Source organism: Corylus avellana, chromosome ca11 (assembly GCF_901000735.1).
Source record: "Corylus avellana chromosome ca11, CavTom2PMs-1.0".
NCBI lineage: Eukaryota > Viridiplantae > Streptophyta > Magnoliopsida > Fagales > Betulaceae > Corylus > Corylus avellana.
Genome location: NC_081551.1, coordinates 1,787,266 through 1,807,365, shown reverse-complemented (window position 1 = coordinate 1,807,365; position 20,100 = coordinate 1,787,266). Strand labels below are relative to the sequence as shown.

Genomic DNA, 20,100 nt, shown 5'->3' with positions numbered 1-20,100 from the left:
GAAACATAGATGATTGTGGAGATAATTGAAGTTCTTACTGTCGCAAAGATCGGGAGATAGAAAATGTAGAGGAAATTGTAGAAAATCCAATTGAGATTGATGTGTGGTGAACCCAAAACCTAAAATGATTGGAAGATCAATTCGGATTTTGTGCTCAGAATATTTTTAAAAGAGTGATATGAGTACTTGGATTTTATTCTCTAATCCGAAGTGATTCATGCTAATCATGCAACACTCTCAAGGAGCTAATGAATTTCAGCTTAAAATTCATGTCTTTTATCCAGTGTGATTCATTATTAGAATCAAATTTAACTAAATATCCTCAATCAAAATTCTAATACAATTTTTCTTGTATATTGTGTTGTGTCTAACTGACCAATTTACTACGGTTTGGTAATTGGTACTTTAAACCTCTAATACAATTTTTAATTTCTTTTCTATTTTCGGTCCCTGCTTATACTTAATTTCTTTCAAGTAATTACGTTAACTTGTTTCTTTTATGATGCAAGATCTAGCTACCACTTTCATAGCTGCAGAGCAAATATTTCAAATTTGGAAAATGCTTGGAGTAGAATAATTTTTACTATAACTTTTTATAAACTCGGTTAGCGTGGTAAGTGTTGCATGGATTGCTACGTGAGTGTAAGAAATTTATAGTAGAAGTTGTAATACACCTAGCAACACTCTTAAAATTCAAATGTTATGAGACTACCAAAACATGTTTCAATAGGCAAGGCAACCCAATATGTATGTGTCTAGGAAATGTGCATGATTCAGGATTATAATACATAAATGTATGGTAGCCACAAAATGCAATTCACAGCACAGGAAGGAAGAAAGAAACTTTTGTCATGATAAAAGTGTTTCTTATAATATTTGTAAGTGAATATGCCAGGGGCTCCCCTTTTGTACATTACCAACAAAATCTCTCTGAAATGACTATTCACAACAAACTCTCTTTGGAAGCTTAGGAAAGATTGAAACAAACAACAAGAGGCATAAACTATAATGGGAATCATGTAAAGGGAAAGGTGAATCAAAGCATGTCTAGCAGTCCACCCCACATTGTTTAAGGGTTGGTCCGGTTTGCTTAGGCAAGAAAGGATCAATTCGAACCCAAATCAATGAGAAAATTGATGCAAGCAGTACAGACCAAAGTACTACTATGGTAGGAGTCCTGTTTTGCCTTCCCATTAGACCTTTGAGGAAAGGATAAAGATGCACAATGACCCAGAAGGCGAAAAACAGCTTCCCGAATAACGGACCCCATGAGCCATAGCCGTTGTTAATGGCGTCGGAAACTCCGGCCACAACTCCCACCATGTTCAAAATTATAAGAGTGGTTGGTGGGATGAGAAGGGTTGTCCATTTGAATAGGTAGAGCTCCCCAAACTCTGCATCATCAGCTGACTTGGATGTCACAGTGAAGTTGGTGTCAACTCCAGCAAGGACCTTGAGGAGGCCTTGAAAGACAGCAAAGAGATGCGCTGAGACGCCACCGATCACCCAGAATTGCTCATTACGCCACAAGTCTTCAATGCTCACGCCGCTCCATCTGAGCTCAAGAATGCCCGTTGCTATGATGGAGAGGAAAAGAGCCATAAAATATATGCTAGCAAGGTTTGTCAGCTGAAGAACAAATAAGTTATCTGGTTAGAGCTTGTGTGCATGGCTAGATGGGAAGAATACAAATCAAAATATTTTTAGTGCTACTTACAGTCGGGATGATGAATTTTCCAGTCAGAAGGCAGACGGCTGGAAGGGTGCAGTATGCAAGCAGAGGGATGGAAGTGAAAGGGTAAACAATGGTGTTAATGTAAGCCAATCTCTCCAGACATTTCAGCTTTCCTCCATAAGCATACCATAGAGGGCAATGGCGACTAAGGAAAATTTCAACAGAGCCGAGAGCCCATCTCAGAACTTGGTGCAAACGATCTGATAGATTGATTGGAGCTGACCCCTTGAAAGCTGGTCTCTTTGGCATGCAGTACACTGACTTCCATCCTCTGCAGTGCATCTTGAAGCCTGTCAAAATATCTTCTGTGACAGAACCATATATCCACCCAATCTGCAAGGGAAATAAATTAATCATTTTGTGATCTTACAAGTCATAAACTCCTATAAATCATGTAATGGAGCTAAGAGCTAATATACCTCTTTGCCCCATTCCGTTTTCTCTTCATAGCCACAGCTGATAACATGAATGGCCTCCTTAATAAGTGATGTTGGACTAGTTCCTTCAGGAAGGCCACCCTCTTCCATAAGAGTGGAAGCAATGAACACTGGTGATTGTCCAAAACGTTTCTCAAAATTCTTTTGTGACATAAGTGATGATTTCTCCAACTCATCATAGCCTTCAAGCCCTTCTTCAATATCTTCAAGATCAAACATGGATCCTGACCCTTTCCTCACATAGTTCTTCCCCATCATTTTTTTCTTCTTGTTGTAGATTCTCCCAAGCAGGCCTCTTTCATCTTTCTTCTTTGGCTTTGACTTCCTTGAACCACCACAACAGCAGCAGCACCACGAAGGCAAGCAGTCACATGTCATCTTCGGCCGCTTCTCAGACACCGGTGGATCATAGCCATACAATGCCGGTCTGTTGAAGACAGTTCCAGTGCCGACGTACACTGGACCTTGGATGCCATCTAAGCCTTTCATGTTAACCTGTAACCAAAGAACAATGAAAGTCTTGGTCAGACATTTGTGGAAATTGTTATGCAGATCAACAGATGACAAAGCATTTAAGACTTACATCGAAGAACACAATATTGCGATTAGCATATCTATCGTGTCGATCAATGCCATCGAATCTTTGAGGAAACTGGACATAGCAGAGTTTCTTTCCGAGCTGGGGATCCATCAAAAAGCACATGGCTTCCCTTACAGCCTTGCTATTGTTGATGTAGTGATCACAATCCAGATTCAACATGAAAGGTGCATTGGTAAGCACTGCAGAAACTCGAACCTATTGATCACATACACAACAATATCCAAGTTATAAGAATTGGTAGATATATATCAACTGCACCACCCAGCTTGACATTGTTTGAATAACGAGCTACCCACCATAGCATTCATGGCACCAGCTTTCTTGTGGTGTTGATAGCCTGGACGTTTCTCACGGGAAACATATACTAGCCGTGGCAACTCCTTACCTTCCACATCTAGTGCACCCTCACTTCCAAGATATACCTGCAAAGCAGAGTTTTAGCAGTTTTAGGCAATAGACCCTCTCAACTAATTAAAGTAGCATAGTGTTTGGTTGTTGAAAAGAATAAGGGAAAATTTGGAAAGGTTAAAAAAAAGAGTCAGCAAATTCTTCAAAAATGAAGATTCCAAGAACCAAACAGAGGCTAAATGTCAATTAGGAGTCGCATTTTGATGACATATAGTTATCCTAGAAAAAAAGTGTTAAATCACTTGTTGTCCCAAAAGCTTAAGATGATAGAAAATGATAAATTTAATCATTTAATCAATATTTGTTTAACCTGAATCATGCCGGGATGATCGCGAGTGTTGTTTCCTGGCCACGGGGTACCGTCCTGCATCACCCATCCTTCTTCTGGTTTCTTTGTAGCCTTTGCCACCAATGCATTAATCCTTACCTTGAACTCTTCATACTCTCTCTGCAATACACAACACAAACACACTTCCTTAAGCCTCATTTGGTTTCTGGGGAAGTACTGTTGCAAGAAAGCTGATCATTAGCAAAGAAAATTTTTCAGTTTCCTTAATCTGTTGAATTGCTTACTTTCATAGCCCTGCGGTCCTTTACAAAGCTGGGCAGCACCTTGTCTTTCAAGTAGTCAATCTTCTGAGAGAAGTAAAACTCAGGGGCTCTTGGCTCAACACTATATTTCTTGCAAAATGGCACCCATCTTCTTGCAAACTCAGCAGTTTCTGATAGTGTATCAAAAAGGAGCATTGATGCACCATCATCCGACACATAACAGCTCACCTTCTCAACAGGGTAATCGACAGACAAGATGGAAAGAACAGTGTTTGCAGTTATGATTGGCGGTTCCTTAAGAGGGTCGACAGTACTCACAAAAACATCAACTGGGGATAAACGGTTTGGTTCTCCCTCACGCTCAAACCTCATGGTCAAGCGGTCCAAGTAAGTCTCTCGGGTGATGGGGAACCACTTAGGGAATTGGTCAAGAATCCAAGAGAAGGCAAACCATATCTCGCAGATTACAGAGATGAGCCACAGGGGATAAGCATCATATGCTGGAGTCATAACTCGAAAGCGGAGGAAGAAAACAAGAATGAAGAGCCGGAGAACAATGACTATGCGGTATGGACTGATTTGACTTGAGGCAATTGGTATTTTCCTCCACAGCGGTTGCCTGGCTTCAGCCAAACTGCAAAAGGAAGCTGTCATTGTTGGTGCATGGTTTGAACAACTTAATCTTCAATATCTTTTATGGGTTTGTGATTTCAAGACACGCAATTTGAAAATGTGGTTTTTAAAAACGCAGTTTAACCTTTGGTAAAATATCAGTTTAGCCGATTTATAAACGCACCCAAATAATACATTTTTTGTGATTCGGTTTATAATCACACTTACAGGTAGTCATCTTCTTCGCCTTGATCATTATTTCCATCATCTTTGTTCACCAAACCTCTCTTTTCTTGCCTGACTTTCCACTTCTCTATTCTTTCTTTCCATTCTGCATTGCTGTAGGCATCTTTCTCGCCTTCAAAATCCTTACCAGTAACTACACATCCAATTCAACACCACCCAAAAATGCATAGATCAATAAATGATCATGGAAGAAATAAATTAACCCCTTTATGTTAAAACATCTCTTACCACTTCCTGCAAAAGAACCAGTAGGATGCCACTGCGGGTGATTGTAGTCCCCATTTTCCTGCAAAACTCACCACCTTAAGTCCTTTCCTACAGTTTGAATTCCCTTGAATCTTTTTAATGGACTGCTATATATATAATTTTTATACAACCGGGATAACATGACATAAAAATTAGCTTTTCAATCAACAAGGAATTATAAAAAAGAAAAATCGAGGGCTAATTTTCGCTATCTCATCATCCACAATTTATAACAGTATGCTAAATAATATTTCTCATATAATTTATATGATATTACCGAATGGACGGTGACATGCTGCCTATCGGAATCATCATGGCGATTCTTAAGCTGAAACTCATCATCAAAATCATCTGCATCGAAGTTGTCGTCGTCGTCTCCAGCAACTCTAGGGCATCCTGGAGGGAGAGAAAATCAGAAAACCTTATGTTTTGAGTCCCATTTCCATTGAAAGTCTGAAGTTTATAGGGTTAAAATGATGAGAGCTTAATTAAGCTAACCCTTATGGCGCTTATAGCGAGTGTTGCACTGAGGACAGCTCTGGTTCCCTTCACTCCTTTCATAGTCATAACATGGCCTGCAAACGGGGAAGCCGCACACATGACACGCCACAAACAACTCACCATCTTCTTTGTATCCAATCTCATCGCCACAAACTCTGCAAATTTTTGATGCCGACTGACGGGTTGGAGGCCGTTGCTGCCATCAAGAACATTCGTAAGAAAAATCTTGACATAAACTTATTTCACTCTATCTTTCTCATCATGCTTTCAAAGTAACATGGTTGTTCAATAGAAAAGAAAAGAAAAGAAAAGAAAAAAAAAAAACGCCTAAGAGAAGTGAAAATTCGAGTCTGTTTGCCTTGCGATTTTGCCGGCAAAAAGTGTTTTTGAAAACAGCTTTCAAATTGCAGATCTACAAGCGCGTTGTGTTTTTTATTACTGTTTTTTTTTTTTTATAAAAAATGTCCAACTGTAATTTTACTAAATGTTTAATTGCGTTTTTTAAAATCGCATTTTCATTAATGGTCCGTTTAGGTTAGTGATTTTAAAACGTGCGACTTGAAAAATGTCATTAAACGTTTTTTTTTTTTAGTAAATGACAGTTTAGCCCTATTGTCCGACGTTTTCAAATCAAATCTTTTATTTTATTTTTTTTAAGAGATACATTTTTTTTGCAAGTTGGTTTAAGAACGCATTTTTTTGTCCGTGAAATCTCAGTACCAATTAAACACATTCTTAGTATGCTTTAAAATCTCTATTTTTTTAAACTACATGTTTTGAAACCGCTAAACCAAACCGACAAAAAGAAGTGTACGTAATGAAAGAGATAAAGAAGAAGCTTAATAATTACCTCGTCACCACTGGGCAAAACATGGAGTTCGTTTCGGGTGTGAGAACCAGCAACAAGGCCGCCGGTCATGGCGTTGGAGGCCATGACAAGCAAAAGGGAGATGAAAGCAGGAAAAAGAATGTGGAGTGGGAGCTGGTGAGAAGAGAGAAGTGGATTGAAGGAGATATTATAGCGAAGAAGAGGTTGGAGGTTAACATGTGTGGGGGTTCGAGAGTCTCTACCAACTGTGAGTTGGGAAGTCATATGTTTGAGTCTAAGAGACGTTAGCGAGCGATAGGTAGGGGGGATCGAGTTGGTTTTCCTTGCTTTCTCTGCTGCATAGCTAGCTTGGACTCAAAGCCTTTTAAGCCTGACGCTACCCTCTACAACCCAACTACCATATATTATCACAAAAGTGTTACATGCACACTTTGCATGTGTCACAATTAGGGGTCGCAATTTTTGTTTGAATTCAAGTTTGCATCGAAGAGTACATGTTAGGTATAATATTGTATAGGTTAATTATAATTTGATTCATTTGATTAAACGGATTAGACTTGGCCTTAATCCGAATTTGCGAATTTCGTGTCAGGTTTGTGGGTCGTGTCAAAAATTGCCAGCCTTAAATATGGCACGTTGGGTTCGTGTCGAGACATGGGTATAATTAAAAGGGTTAGCGTGGATCTTACTCACAGACACGTGTCATTTTCTATGCTCTCCTCTATTCGTGGCTTCTCTGGTGCTCCCCGCTGCTGCCTCCCTCCGCTGCTACTGGTGTTTTGTGGTTTTTTAATTTTCTGCTTTGTATTTCTTTTGTGTTTGTTGTGTTATCTTTGCTTTAGTTTTCTTGTATTTCTGTGTTGTTTTGTGGGTTATTTGGGCTCTTGTCTCCCTGTTAGGTTTTATTTTGGAGACTTTTGTGCTTAAATTTAGGGGTGTTCTCTCCTCTCCAACGGCTCCTGATGGAAATGTAATGCCTCTTCAAACAGTTGGTCAGCTTCTTCAAACATCCTTTGTGGTGCCCTTTCTTGGGTTTTCAACCAAGATCTAGAGGACCGGGCTAATTTTTGGCCTATTTCTTATTATTTGCTTGTATTTCCTGCAATATATTTTTATTTTGGGACTTTTGTTGAGGAGCCCACCCTTGTTTTGATTTTAGGATTGTCCACTTTTTTCTTCATTTTGGATCTGGAGCGGAAAAGATCCTCTCCTTATTTGATTGAAAAAAAAAAAAAATTATGTTAAATTATCAATTATCTTGAAAACTTAATATGATAAGAAATTGTGAATTTAATTATTTAATTAATATAATAGCAATTTTATTTTTCTATATTATTTTAATTAAAGAATAATATAGTAGGGTGAGTAGCATTGACTGCACTCTTTCCTTCAAATCAAAGATATTCCAATATTACACCAAAATGTGAACCTTGACAAACTGGAAATAAATGAAAAGAAAAAGAAACAGAAGCATTAACATCATCGGACAATTACTCACCAAAAAAAACCAAAAAAAAAAAAAAAAAAAAAAAACATCATCGGACAAGAACCTGCCAACAACAATGAGAACCACAAAACTTCATTAATTTCTGCGTTTGTTGTGGTGACTGCAAACTACCCTCTTTAATTAGAAGGCCATAATGCTTATTAATTTTTCCTCAGTCCTATATATATATATTGACCAATTAGTAGCCTCCATGGAAGTAGGAATATTGAACTGTGAAATCTGACTTCGTCACAGCATTGGTTTCAAATGGCTGGCTGAGATTATATATATTCAAAACCCATGAAGATCATCGACGAAGGAAAGCCCTTTTGGCCTTAATTTCCAAGATATCCTCCTCAGCTGCTATGAATGAAGGTATATTTTTACTCTAGAGTCTAGACCAACAGATCGATGATCAGCAAGCGCTTGGAAGTAGGAAAGTGCTTCAGCTCAGCAAGCTCCTTCTAGCATCTTAGCACTTGAAGGAGCTTTGACCTGCTGATCATCCTCTTGCAATGTCACAAATCTGTCAAGCCTTTTTAGCTACCTGCGAACAACAAATTTGAGAAACCACTTGTACGTGAATGAAACAATTGCATGCACTTGTCCAATCCAAATAGTGAGATTCATAATTAACGTGGTTGCATGCAGATTGTGTAGAACAATTCAGGCAATGGATCTCCTAGCCATCTAGCAATATCATAACCCATAATTCAGATTATATATATAAATTCTTTCAACAGGATCATATCCAATTGTATAATCCACTTGAGTTGTTACTTCTTAATTATGATCAACATTAACGTGACATCCCAAAAGTTAGTCCCACGTATGGTAGGCGCCGGATTGCCCATATTGAGTAATAGGATTAATTATAGAAGTGCTTATGGGTACTAAGTTTCACATTGATTTCTTAATATGTGAGACTAAGTAATTTTAGAGAGTTCAAATTGCAAGTACTTGATTATTTATTTTTAAGTGATAACACAAATGTGATTAACTTTTTATGACAAGGTTTAGTCAAGTAAAATACAAAATAATAAGCATATATATATATATATATATATATATATATATATATATATATATATATATCAGTAAGGAAAATAATAATAATTGTATATGCATAAATAGCCCATAACACTTAAGGGGTAAGGTTAGACACAACAAGAGAATATGCTAAGATCCCCCTCTCCTGCATTAATTAGAAAAAAAGAATAAAGAAAAAAAGAAGAGAACATGCTAAGATTAAGGTTGCATATTCTAAACATATGTTAGTTAAATAGACTGGATTGAAGAAAATTTTATCATCCTCGATACATTTTTTCTGACCGCTCGAATATGCTCACCCGTATGGGTGATGGGCGGATTTTAGGCCCTTACCCTTGGGGTGGGCCCCCTTTTCACTATCCCCTCATTTAATGTAATAAACTTTTCTTTCAAAATCTTCAAATTTAGTCTGTTAAACTGTCATAATGCATGTAAAAAATCACATTCTAAGTACACATGTCAGTTTAAATAGACTAAGTTAAAAAAAATCTTACTCGGTCTAACCGCTCGAATCCACCCCCTCATAAGGGTAATGGATGGATTTTTGACACATTACCTCGGGCAGATAACAGTATATGGGCATGTGGGGGTGGATAATATCCACCCAACCGCATGCCCATTATTTTATATGCATGTATATCTAGTTTTTGTATTTTGATGATTTGGGTATCGGGTTTGGCGTTGTTGATATTATATTTTGATGAACCAAAGGAGGATTTGGCGATTTGTATTTTGATGAATTTTTTGGGCGTTCTAGAGCTTGAAGCGTGGAAGAAAAGATGATTAACAAGAATGGATAATCACAAATTATTTGTTTGTTGTGGGTGAATAATAGATTTCACCCCTATGGATGGGCTGCCGAATAGTGAAAACCAACCCCTGCTGAGAGCCGATATGGAGGTAGATTGGGGCTAAAATTAACATTTGTTCATAGAGCATGTGATGTGATGCTCACGTACATTTTTAGTATAACATGTAAAATTTACATACATTTTAGTATATTAAATTGACATGTGCCTAATGTAAATGTTCACATGCTTTTTTTTTTTTTTTTTAAATGAATTACTTGCTTTTAAGACTAATTTCAGTTCAATAGTCTACGTGAAAAAATGTCATGCAACCCGAGGAAAACTTTGTTCCTTCGGAAATCACCGGAAAAAATATTTTTGTGGGTTTCATTAGAATTGAAAGCATGCAAACATATCACATGCCAACGAACGCCATACTACGGAAAAATGATTCTTTCCATTTCAAATGAAATGTAGAGTATTCGGTTAGTGTTTTTTAGAGAGGTAAAATTGTCAAAAAAATTAAAATGACAATTTTACCCAAAATGACAATTTTACCCCTCTAAAAATATTAGCTATATATTGTCGATTTCAAATGAAATGAAGACGATCCTATTCCCCGAAGAACAAATGATAAATGAGAACATTATAACGGAGTGAAATGATTATTGATTCTTGATAGCTTAAAACTGAGGCCACAGATTTTTACTGCAAAATAGACTCCCATGCAGGCATAATCAGCAGGATTCTTGCAACAATTCTTTATGCGTCTTCATCCTTGCTTAACTTAAAGCGTACAAATGAGAGGATTTGTACGGTTGAAGAAAATTATGATCAAAACTTGACTCAACTTTGTTACTGCACATGCAAATTGTCCTTGAGAATCATATGATATAATAGAAAGACAAGAGAGGAACCCCAGCTCCAGTTCCAAAGCTCTATCCATCAGTCAGCTATGTCTCTCAAGAATAATATTTTCCATTAATAAGTAACCTCTTCTCAGTCCAATGCTGATTTGGCCGATGAATATGGGCTATTCATCCTTTCTTGGACGCTTTGAGGGTTGAGAATTAGCTTCACAAGCATCGGGCTCAGAATTCTGAGGAGCTTTAGTTTCAGGTGCCTTTTGCTCCGGCGAACTTTCTTCCATCCTAGTGTTGGCACTACCTGGATCAGTTATTGTTTTACCGTGGTCTACCTGGGAGGCTTCCGGTTCGCTTTTGTCAGGGGAACCCGGTACTGCATCGGAAGACGCAGCAGAGGGGTTCTCCAAAGTGGATGCTGGTGCCTTCAGCTTGTCAATACCAGACTTGCATTGCTTCTCAAACATCATTTGGAGGCATCTTCCTTGTTCTTCTATACGCAACTGTAGATTTCTTTGAATCTGCTCAGAGCTTAAAGATAGCAATATTAACACCACAAATTACATAAACAGCAACACCGAAACTAACCGAAAATATGTAGAACCGAGAAAAAGAAGGGGTGGGATTACAGCATGATGGATACGGCCTCAAAATATTCATAGTAATCAATGCTCACAAGAAACAACCTTACGTTTTATCCATGATTCAATGAGCAATCAAGCCAGTAAAAGGATAGCAGCAACCAACAAAAATTGCCAAGTAAATGTTGCAATGAAAATGCCCAAATAAACAATGCAGCCCCAATATTTCCCATGTCAGGTATATCAGTATTACCCGGTCCCAACATTAAACCTGCAGACTAATAAAAGGTGGGGCAAATTAATCTTCCACTGTCAACACTAACCCGACAAATGCCATTTGAAAAAAAAAAAAAAAAATGGAAAGAAAGAAAGAAAGAAAAATATCATAGCTACACTACACTTGAAGTGCAGTGCTACTTCTCTAAAATGAGGAAAAAGATAAAATGGTAGATCACCGATTCCTTTTACTGCATCTTTGGACTTCCCATGAATATCAACCGCTTCATGTGAACAAATTATTCGCAACTTCCTTTACATATCAATGATTTTGACTAGGGCCATTATCAATATTGCAGCACTCATGACAAAGAACAATAATAATAATAAAATAAAAATGCCAACAAGGTGCAATCCTCTATACATCTAGTAGAAAAGAGACCACCTAGACGAATTCATACCTCGAGCTGTTCATGAAGCCGCTTCTGAACTTCCATCTGCAACCGCAGAGCTTCAGTAATCTCAATACCTCTGTAACAAAGCAGAGTTCATAGATCAATTTAAATTTAGAATAGTAATTCAATAGCTAATGTGAGAGATTACAAGCCAAAACATGTATAAGCTCGAATTATTTGAAACTTGGGCCCCCTTTGGACCTAATCCAGGCCCATTGAATCATCCTCAAAAACAGCCTACCCAGCCTGTAATCTTAACGCATTATGGAAGCCCATAACCATATGTCTGGCTTACAGAGCCACTTCGGCTGAAAACATCAATCATAAAGGCTTGCCAATAGTGACTGCACAGAACACGTTCAAGGGGCTAAAGTTGCTATAGAATTTACAAACAAGTTTTGCTCTTGCTGGATTCAGTCTTAAAAAATGAAAGAGCTGGCTAGAAAAATTGTACATACAACTTTCCTCTCCTCACGAAATAGAATTACCGCAGAAAAGGCATGAGAACTTACCGATGGTACAACTTACAACTTAAAGCACAACATGAATGTATGAGAAATATCCATCTACTTATAGGAACAGTATTAATAGATTTCAACCTTGTCGATTTCTACAACCTTCCTTGTGGTTCTGGGCTCATGCATACTATTAGCAGAGCCTTAGATGGCTTAAAGGTTTGGAGCATAAACAATTTTCAAATTTCACCAAATTCATTAAGAAAAGGAGGTATTCATTTTTTTAATATTTTTATAAAATCATATCTCCCATCAGGAAAAAAAAAAAATCCTATGAAAAGGAGAACCCCCAAGCTATACCATTGCAGTGTCTCGTATAACTGGAAACTGCCTATCAACACCCACAGCATCCCTCTACTCTATTAAACATGAAGGCCAAAGTCAAGTCACCCATGTGGAAACATAGTGAGCGATGTATAATAAACCATGTTGTGCATTACATGTAATAAATTTCTCAGACAAGACAAAATTATGCAATCCCGCAAGCCAAAGAGTAAATGTAATGCACCAAATGATACAACAGAAATTCCTCCAGCTATTAACCAATAGTTGACTTACGTTTTCAAGTCAAGAGATGACATTTCTTCTATAGGAGTCAATTTTTTCTCAGAGGATCCTGTAAATAGAATTTAACAACCCATTGCATTAAATATTTTAGAAGTAATTTGTAAATAGTAAAACAAGTCAACATCTCTGCACCAACCACAAAAAACATCAGTAATGAACTAGCATAAGCTGGAGCAAACAATAAGCAAGAAAGGATTAGTAAGAAAACTTTTACTTCCGTTTATGGCATAATTATGTTGAGTTGAGTCAAGAAATTAGTGAAGAAATGTTCATTTGATGGTATAAGAGAGTGGAATAATATTTTAGGGACGTTTCTTAAACACAAATTATCTCCAGCAATAAAGCACACGATACCCTGCTAATAACAACTTCAATAATCCTCCAGATTATAACAAGTGAGTCTCATTTTATATTTGGGACAGAAAGTTTTGTCCAACACTATATGTTTCTCTCTTTACTTTCACATAATGCAAAAGCCTCAAAAACATAACAGACATTATAATATGCATTTACCAAAAACATGTCCTTTTCAAGACTTAAAGATTTCCATGCAAGCATAAATAGGGGCTAAATGCATACTTAAACATCCCACCCCCTTCTTCCCAGCAAAGGAAAATAATCCAAACAGAAAGGTACTGATACAGTAAGGTATAACACCCCACCCCCTATTCTTCCCAGCAGAGGAAAACATTTAAATGAAAAGGAACTAATACATTGAGGTCAAATGAAAGCAGCACAAACATAACAAAAAACAGGAACAAGCATGTATACTCATACACAGGAACAAGCATGCATACTCATACACCCACACATTATATACCTTCTACCGACTCTGGTCTGTATCTGGCTGTCCTATATTTCTGCAATTAATGGAGCAAGATCTCCAGTTAAAAGTGAACACACATGCAAAAACACACTCACACATTGTTTTAGCAGGAAACTAATCTCACGGTAAAATAAGTAAATCATAAATACCTGCAAATGGCTTTTCACATGATAGATTGTTAACCCTTCAACTTTCATGATCTTCAGCACACCCTTTGGAGTAGCTCCTGTAAAATGAAAATAATAAACAATTGAAGAAAAAGTTACATAATTTTACGCTAAGAGTGCAGTGAGAGCATCAGTGTTACATACTTTCACTACCACCAAGTTGATTGACTGCCTCCACAAAGGCTTCATGAAGTTCTGGTGTCCAACGCATGCGTGGCTTTGCAGGGGCTGAGGAAGAGGCAGGGGCTGAGGAAGAGGGGGCAGCAACAGCATGAATTTCTCCAGATGGAGCAGGAAACTGCAGATGAACTTGGGACTGGTGCGATTGAAAATTTGGAGATAGTTTGGGCACCTGGTATGCCATCTAAAGAAACAAACCCAAAGCATTTGAAAATTAATTCTACTAGAAATTATCCATTTCACTTGTGGGTGTATATTAATCATCATGTCTTATGAGGATCAAACCTTTGGTTCCAACTCTGCAACATTGGTGTCAGCAAGAAGCTCATTCCAATTAGAAGCCAAAGCATCTTCATCGGTGATTAGCTGGTCTGCCCATTTACTAAATTCCTCAGATGCCAGGACAGCACTACAATTACTGTTTTCTACCTGACCATTCTCAATAGAGGTATTTACAGGAAAATCAAGAAAACTTGGAAGTGAATCAGTATGCCAGGAAGCAGTGTTTTCTTTAGGATAATGACTTGACGTTGTAGATTCAAGAGGTTCTGAATGAGAAGAATGTGTGAATGGTAAAGATGCCCCATTAGTTGATGACTGAGAAATAAAAGGACTGTTTCTTGAAAGCTTTTCATGGGGTGAATGAGATGAGTAATGAAGATCTGAAGAAAATCCCGAGGATGATGAAAACATGTGACCAACTACTCCACTGTTCGAGGATAAATGACTCACATGGGTAAGAGGCCTTGTTACAAGTTCTCTTTCCATGGAAACCTGTTGAGAGTCTGGTAGCTTAGGATATGTTTCTTCCAAAGGGGTTGGAAGGACTGGTAAAGATGAAGACAGTGTTCCAGAAATCCCCATGCTACTGAGCTGATTTGCACCTGATCTTCGAATGGATACAGCAGGGCGTGCCTCCATTTTGTCCTTAAATCAGAAAAGAAGAATGTGTCAGTTATATAGTCAATTATTAGTTTAGTTTGTGCGGTCCACACTAACATGGTAGAAATACTCGCCAACTAAAAACCTAGAGAATGCACCCTGGTTGCTCGTTCTTGATACTCACACCAAGGAAAATTTCATCAAATTTTACATCTGCAAGCAGAAGTAGTACATTAATGTAAACTACGAACAAAAAGGAAGCACATTGTAATTAGTGTTTCTTGGTGGAGAAGAAGATGAGAAGCTTTCAGTCAAGATTGGGAATTTGATTCAGTCATCTGAACTCTAATATTATTTCGTCTTTACATCTAAACAGGCATTCAGATTCCAGTTCCACAATCAACAAAAGCAGCAGTCAATAAGCAAATTTGATTCTTATGGAGGATGTATGGGACATATATATGGGATCAGCCCCTTGAAACTATGGTGAGTGAAGAATTGATGATCATAAATATCATCATCTTGTATAAAGAAATATGTAGGGTGTTAACTCTGGATCAGATCCTGGTACTCATTAGACATGAATAATATTCTAAGCCAGACACTAAGCATGCTTGACGATCCTTCAGATGTTGTACCCAGAGAATAGTTGAATGAAAAGCTCCTGATGCAAGACATTCAAAAAGATACTAGTCCTAAAACAACCAAGTCCAAGTCACCAGATTATACTAGGGATCCAAGCTCGCCAAACTAGGATATCCAGGATATCTAACAAATAATCCAAAGGGAGATGCCTAAGCTTGTCACTATCAGCTTTACTTACTCCAATGAAGAACCAGAATTTAGATTCATGAGTCCTTAGACCATGAACAACACAATATAGTCAAAGAAAATACTAGGCATATATCCATAGTCACATCTATCTTTCATTTTATACATTATATTCTATCAACCTATACGTCAGCTATATCAAAATACAAATCTAAGAAAGTCCAAAATATACCCTCGAAGCTTTAACCTACGGTTCCCATGTTTGCTCGTCCTTTGCCTCAATATTGACAATTTTTGTAAAACAATGTTTTACAAGTGGAACTATGAGTCCATGGCTCAGTAAGTGAAACATATCCAATCAATTGTGTGTGATGAGAGCTCTTATTTGATAAAAAATCCTCTCTCTCTCTCTCTTGTTTTAATGAAAGCCTTAAAACATCATGTTGTTTTTCGAAAGGTCGTTAAAACTTTTCCTTTAACACGTGTTCTGTCTTTCAAAATACAAAGGTATCGCACCAAGATTCTTTTAAGGTAAACACCAATGCTTCACATTTCTTTAGAACCAGAGAGAGACTTTCTTTTAACTTTGAACATTAAAACTGTGCATATAACTAGGTTTTCCAATCTCATGCATAAAACAAAATACCATACATTGCAGTGATTGAAAACTAGCACATAACTATAGCAATATTTAAATCAACCGTGCTTCACAACTAATCATAGTTACTTAAGCATATTTCCTTTAACTTCTATAATACTTTTATTTTTCTTGACCTTCCCTTTAACTGCTTTGTTAACATTCATTTGATTTCAAAATTAATCAAACCCCCAAGGATGCACTCTCATGTTAACTCTCGGCTCAAGGGATGAAGGAAAACAAGAAACCAACATTTGGCTCTCGGTCTAGATGCTTAAATTGACAATTTTATGTGGTTACTGTTCATCATGCTTGAACAAGATTAAAGTTTGTTCAAACAAACTTGAATTAAATGTACGTAGGTGTCTCGTCTCACCTAATTCCATATGCTAAATGGCACGCGGAGATGCGATGTTGTTCGAATGAGATTGTGTCTGTTCACTTTTTTCCTGTACTTTTTTAATTGACATGTGGAAGATGCAATGTCGTTCGAATGAGATGTTACCTCATTCGAATTTCCGCACATTCTCAACTGGCATGTGGAAGATGCCATTTTGTTTGAACAAAACCTCACAGTTTCGAATTTCTTTTGTGTTTCCATCTCTTTTTTCACATTGTATAGATCTAACGCTTACAGAATTTTCCGTGTCTAACCTATTGTTGCTCGTGACAAGTATTCTATTTGTTTTCTTGTTAAGTTTTTAGGACTCCAAAAATTCTTATTTTATTCCTGGGTGTTATAATCATGGTAATCAGACTCAAATCTCCAAAGACCTACAAATGAGAAAACAGAGGATGAATAGGAATATTTCTCAAAGAACATGAGACAGAAAAGTATACACAACACTGGCCAACCTAGTTGGCAAGTCTTGCAAGTCACAAGTGCTAATTCTGCCACAAAATCAATGTCAGCACTAACCAACACCTAGGTAGACGATAACATCATACTTGCCTGAACAAAGTATACTTTTAGACTACATCATGGATTCTTTAAGTTAAAGTTGCACATATTGATTCAATTCACTATGATTAAAAGCAAATAAAGTAAAAAAACTGTTTCCTAGCACTGGATGAGGCACTGTATCAATGTGATTCTAGTCCCGCAACACTATTCTACCAAAGATTTTGCACAACGTTACAGGTTTTCCAGTGCCATTTCCAGAATCAACTTTTTCTCAAACACTTAATGGAGCCGTTAAATTCAGACTTTATGAGTCCAACTTGATCTGAATGGCTCTCATAAATATCTGAAGACTAGCAACTCCATTAAGGCTGTCACATACTTTTACATCCTGTTCACCAATACCAATCAAAGTAAGAGCAAGAGACCATGATATCATTACTTCCCAACCATATCAGACCAAAAGTTCACATTGTGGATCATCATTAAAGCACTAGTAAGTCTCACTTCAAAACAACGCAGAGGATATCTCTCAAATGTCAACAAAAGACACCCTTAGTCCACATATTTCTGGTTGGCCAAACATAATTTCTAGTCAAACATTCCACCTTATCTGGAGCCAATTCTTACTTAATCATACACAAAACATATGGGTTTCACAAGATAAAAGCTTTCGCCATTTACTCCATATGGGTTTAGCTCTATCATAAGCTATCATCTATTGAACCCAAAAAAATCACAAAAAAGAAAAGGAAAAAACGTCCAGAAAAAAGTGGTAACTAGCTCCAAGAATCAAATATCACCAGCACACCTAATCCACCCAAAACCTGAAATTCACCAAAAAATAGCCACGTACCCCACCATGCAAATCAATACATATCACAAACAGTGTATAGGCATAAAAAACGATGGAAGTAACAACACATTATCTACCGACACACCAAAACAACATCAAATACCCATGGAAGAGAGAGATGACCCAATTCAATTTGCCACAAAACAGATTGAGAAACACCAAAATTGAATCAAACTCGAAATGGGTATCCCAAACTGCACAATAGCAACCAACACAGCCTTCAAATTTCACCAAAAAAACACAAAATTGTACAAAATCATCAAAAGGGTACACCGAATTCTCACCTAAAAATTCATAGAAAGCTCGGAAAGTAGGACACGAAAGGCTCAGAATCGATTCGAAACCGAGAATTTGAGCTCAGAAAATGGAGATAGTGCTGTAGAGACAGACGGGTGTTTTAAATTCCGTCACCGGCGTGCCCAAGGAAGTGAACGGTGACGAGTGCGCTTTGCGCTCTCTCTCTCTGGGCCTGGGCAGGCTATTGGCCACTGCGATATAAGGAACAGTAGATGGTCCACGCTCCACAACAGCGCGTGTTGGAAAGTGTCAGGGAAGAGTTCAGTTCATATGTGGTGGGCCCACGCTTGGAAGTTCCTTATTGGTGGGCGGTGGTAATATCTGATGGGTGCACGTGGGGCTTATGATTTTGCCGTTTGCACCGTACGATTAGAGAAATGCTCTTTCATCGCCTTAAAAGGCCCATAGGGCTTTCTTCTTTTCCTTTCAGACACAAACATGGTCCATAGGAATTTTGCCTGGACGCGTGTCAATATGTGGATGGATAATTTTCTTGGTGGACTTCCGTGCAGGCCAGAAAAAGAAAAAAGACAAAAAGTATATGAGATAGTATATTATATTTTCTCATCTTAGGTTGCGGATAAGGAGGTGGGTCGACTTGAATTTGATATAGAGCTTGTTTGATACTGTGTTTAAGAAATAGAGCTTTTAAGTTAAAAATAATTTTTGGGTAAAAGCTTCATCTTCCTTGCAACAATTTGGGAGCATTTTGCGAGAATTTGACGATTGTATTTTGTCAAGCGGCTGATAAAGATGAAGATAAGGGAGGGTTACGCACGAGGTAAAATTTTGGGGATATAAAAGATTAGGTTAATTTACTGTAGCTGTATGACGTGGAGTGAGAGTTGGTGTGTAATCTTAGTTGGCGTCGTAAAATAATGTGAAAAATCTTAATTGTCATTTTTGAAAGTCAGAAATTAATAATAACATGTGTCACATTTTTATTGGGTATAACGTGACAAAGTAACAGATTAAACTGTTATTTTGGCATACCTTGAAAACCTATAAATTATTTTTTATACCATAAAGAGTACATGATTTGTAATTTAGGCCAACTACATTACTACAATGACCTATAAATTATTTTTTATACCACAATGAGTGATTTGTAATTTAGGCCAACCACAATGATCAATTTAGCATTCTATCAATTATTTAAAAAAAATTAAACTGCTAAAACAAATATAGACTCAATCATTTAAATTAATATTCTTCCACCCATAAATTGTTTTTGTCACTCGACCAACACGATGACATGGACCTCATGCTACATGCCTTGTTTTTTACATGCCCAAAATATTTTAAAAAGAAAGGAAAGACAAAAAAGTACATGAATGATTTGTTTATTGTAAACATGAGGTGTTAAGTTGATAAAGAATGCTTGCTATGAGTTCCACAAATATAAAGAAGTACACAAAATTGATGGGAGATGGAGGGGAGGGGGGAAAAAGGTAAAGATTAAAGAAGTGATCAAAACTTTTCTGCACCAAATATTAATTAATATATAAACAAAAGCTGATTTTGGGTCTGAACACCAAGTGGAACTGCTCAAACTTTTCACAAGATATAACCCCATAATTTGTGATCTTTAATGCCTAAAACTAGATATTCTTTTGGTGAGCTTCCACAAAGTCGCATCTAATTTTATATATGTATCAACTTGCCGCTATGTAAAGCTGACAAGTAGATTCTATTATTAAAGCTTTGTTTGGCAGGAAGAAGTAGAAAGAGAGAGAGGATAAAAGACCATAAAAATCTTTTATGATAAATTGTGATTTGTTTACATTTACACAATCAAATCAATGAAGAAAAGATGTAGCCTTTAAAAACTTTGATCATGATGTTTATTTGTGCAGAAAAGAGAGAGAAAAGAAGAAGAAGAAAGAGAGCATAAT

General features: G+C 37.2%; 2 protein-coding genes across 4 annotated transcripts; both read right to left on the bottom strand.

The window, feature by feature from the left end:
- Positions 1 to 858: 858 nt before the first annotated feature.
- Positions 859 to 6,313, bottom strand: LOC132165889 (cellulose synthase A catalytic subunit 4 [UDP-forming]). The gene is made up of 12 exons (XM_059576581.1): positions 6,189 to 6,313; positions 5,336 to 5,534; positions 5,115 to 5,233; positions 4,820 to 4,877; positions 4,574 to 4,724; positions 3,755 to 4,367; positions 3,492 to 3,629; positions 3,070 to 3,195; positions 2,756 to 2,968; positions 2,155 to 2,667; positions 1,718 to 2,068; positions 859 to 1,629 (listed from the first exon to the last, which is right to left on the bottom strand). Exons 1-12 carry the CDS (start codon positions 6,270 to 6,272, stop codon positions 1,048 to 1,050), a joined length of 3,147 nt encoding a protein of 1,048 aa, XP_059432564.1. The 5' UTR covers positions 6,273 to 6,313; the 3' UTR covers positions 859 to 1,047.
- A 3,831-nt stretch (positions 6,314 to 10,144) lies between these two features.
- LOC132165545 (protein PHOSPHATE STARVATION RESPONSE 1-like) lies at positions 10,145 to 18,384 on the bottom strand. 3 transcript variants are annotated; one of them, XM_059576163.1, is made up of 9 exons: positions 18,193 to 18,384; positions 14,878 to 14,956; positions 14,147 to 14,788; positions 13,826 to 14,045; positions 13,664 to 13,740; positions 13,509 to 13,548; positions 12,680 to 12,737; positions 11,613 to 11,682; positions 10,145 to 10,875 (listed from the first exon to the last, which is right to left on the bottom strand). In XM_059576163.1, exons 3-9 carry the CDS (start codon positions 14,780 to 14,782, stop codon positions 10,525 to 10,527), a joined length of 1,452 nt encoding a protein of 483 aa, XP_059432146.1. In that variant the 5' UTR covers positions 14,783 to 14,788; positions 14,878 to 14,956; positions 18,193 to 18,384; the 3' UTR covers positions 10,145 to 10,524. The 3 variants fall into 3 exon arrangements, with proteins under 3 accessions (XP_059432146.1, XP_059432145.1, XP_059432144.1); XM_059576162.1 differs by having other exon boundaries at positions 14,902 to 14,956; XM_059576161.1 differs by lacking the exon at positions 14,878 to 14,956.
- Between the last annotated feature and the right edge of the window lie 1,716 nt (positions 18,385 to 20,100).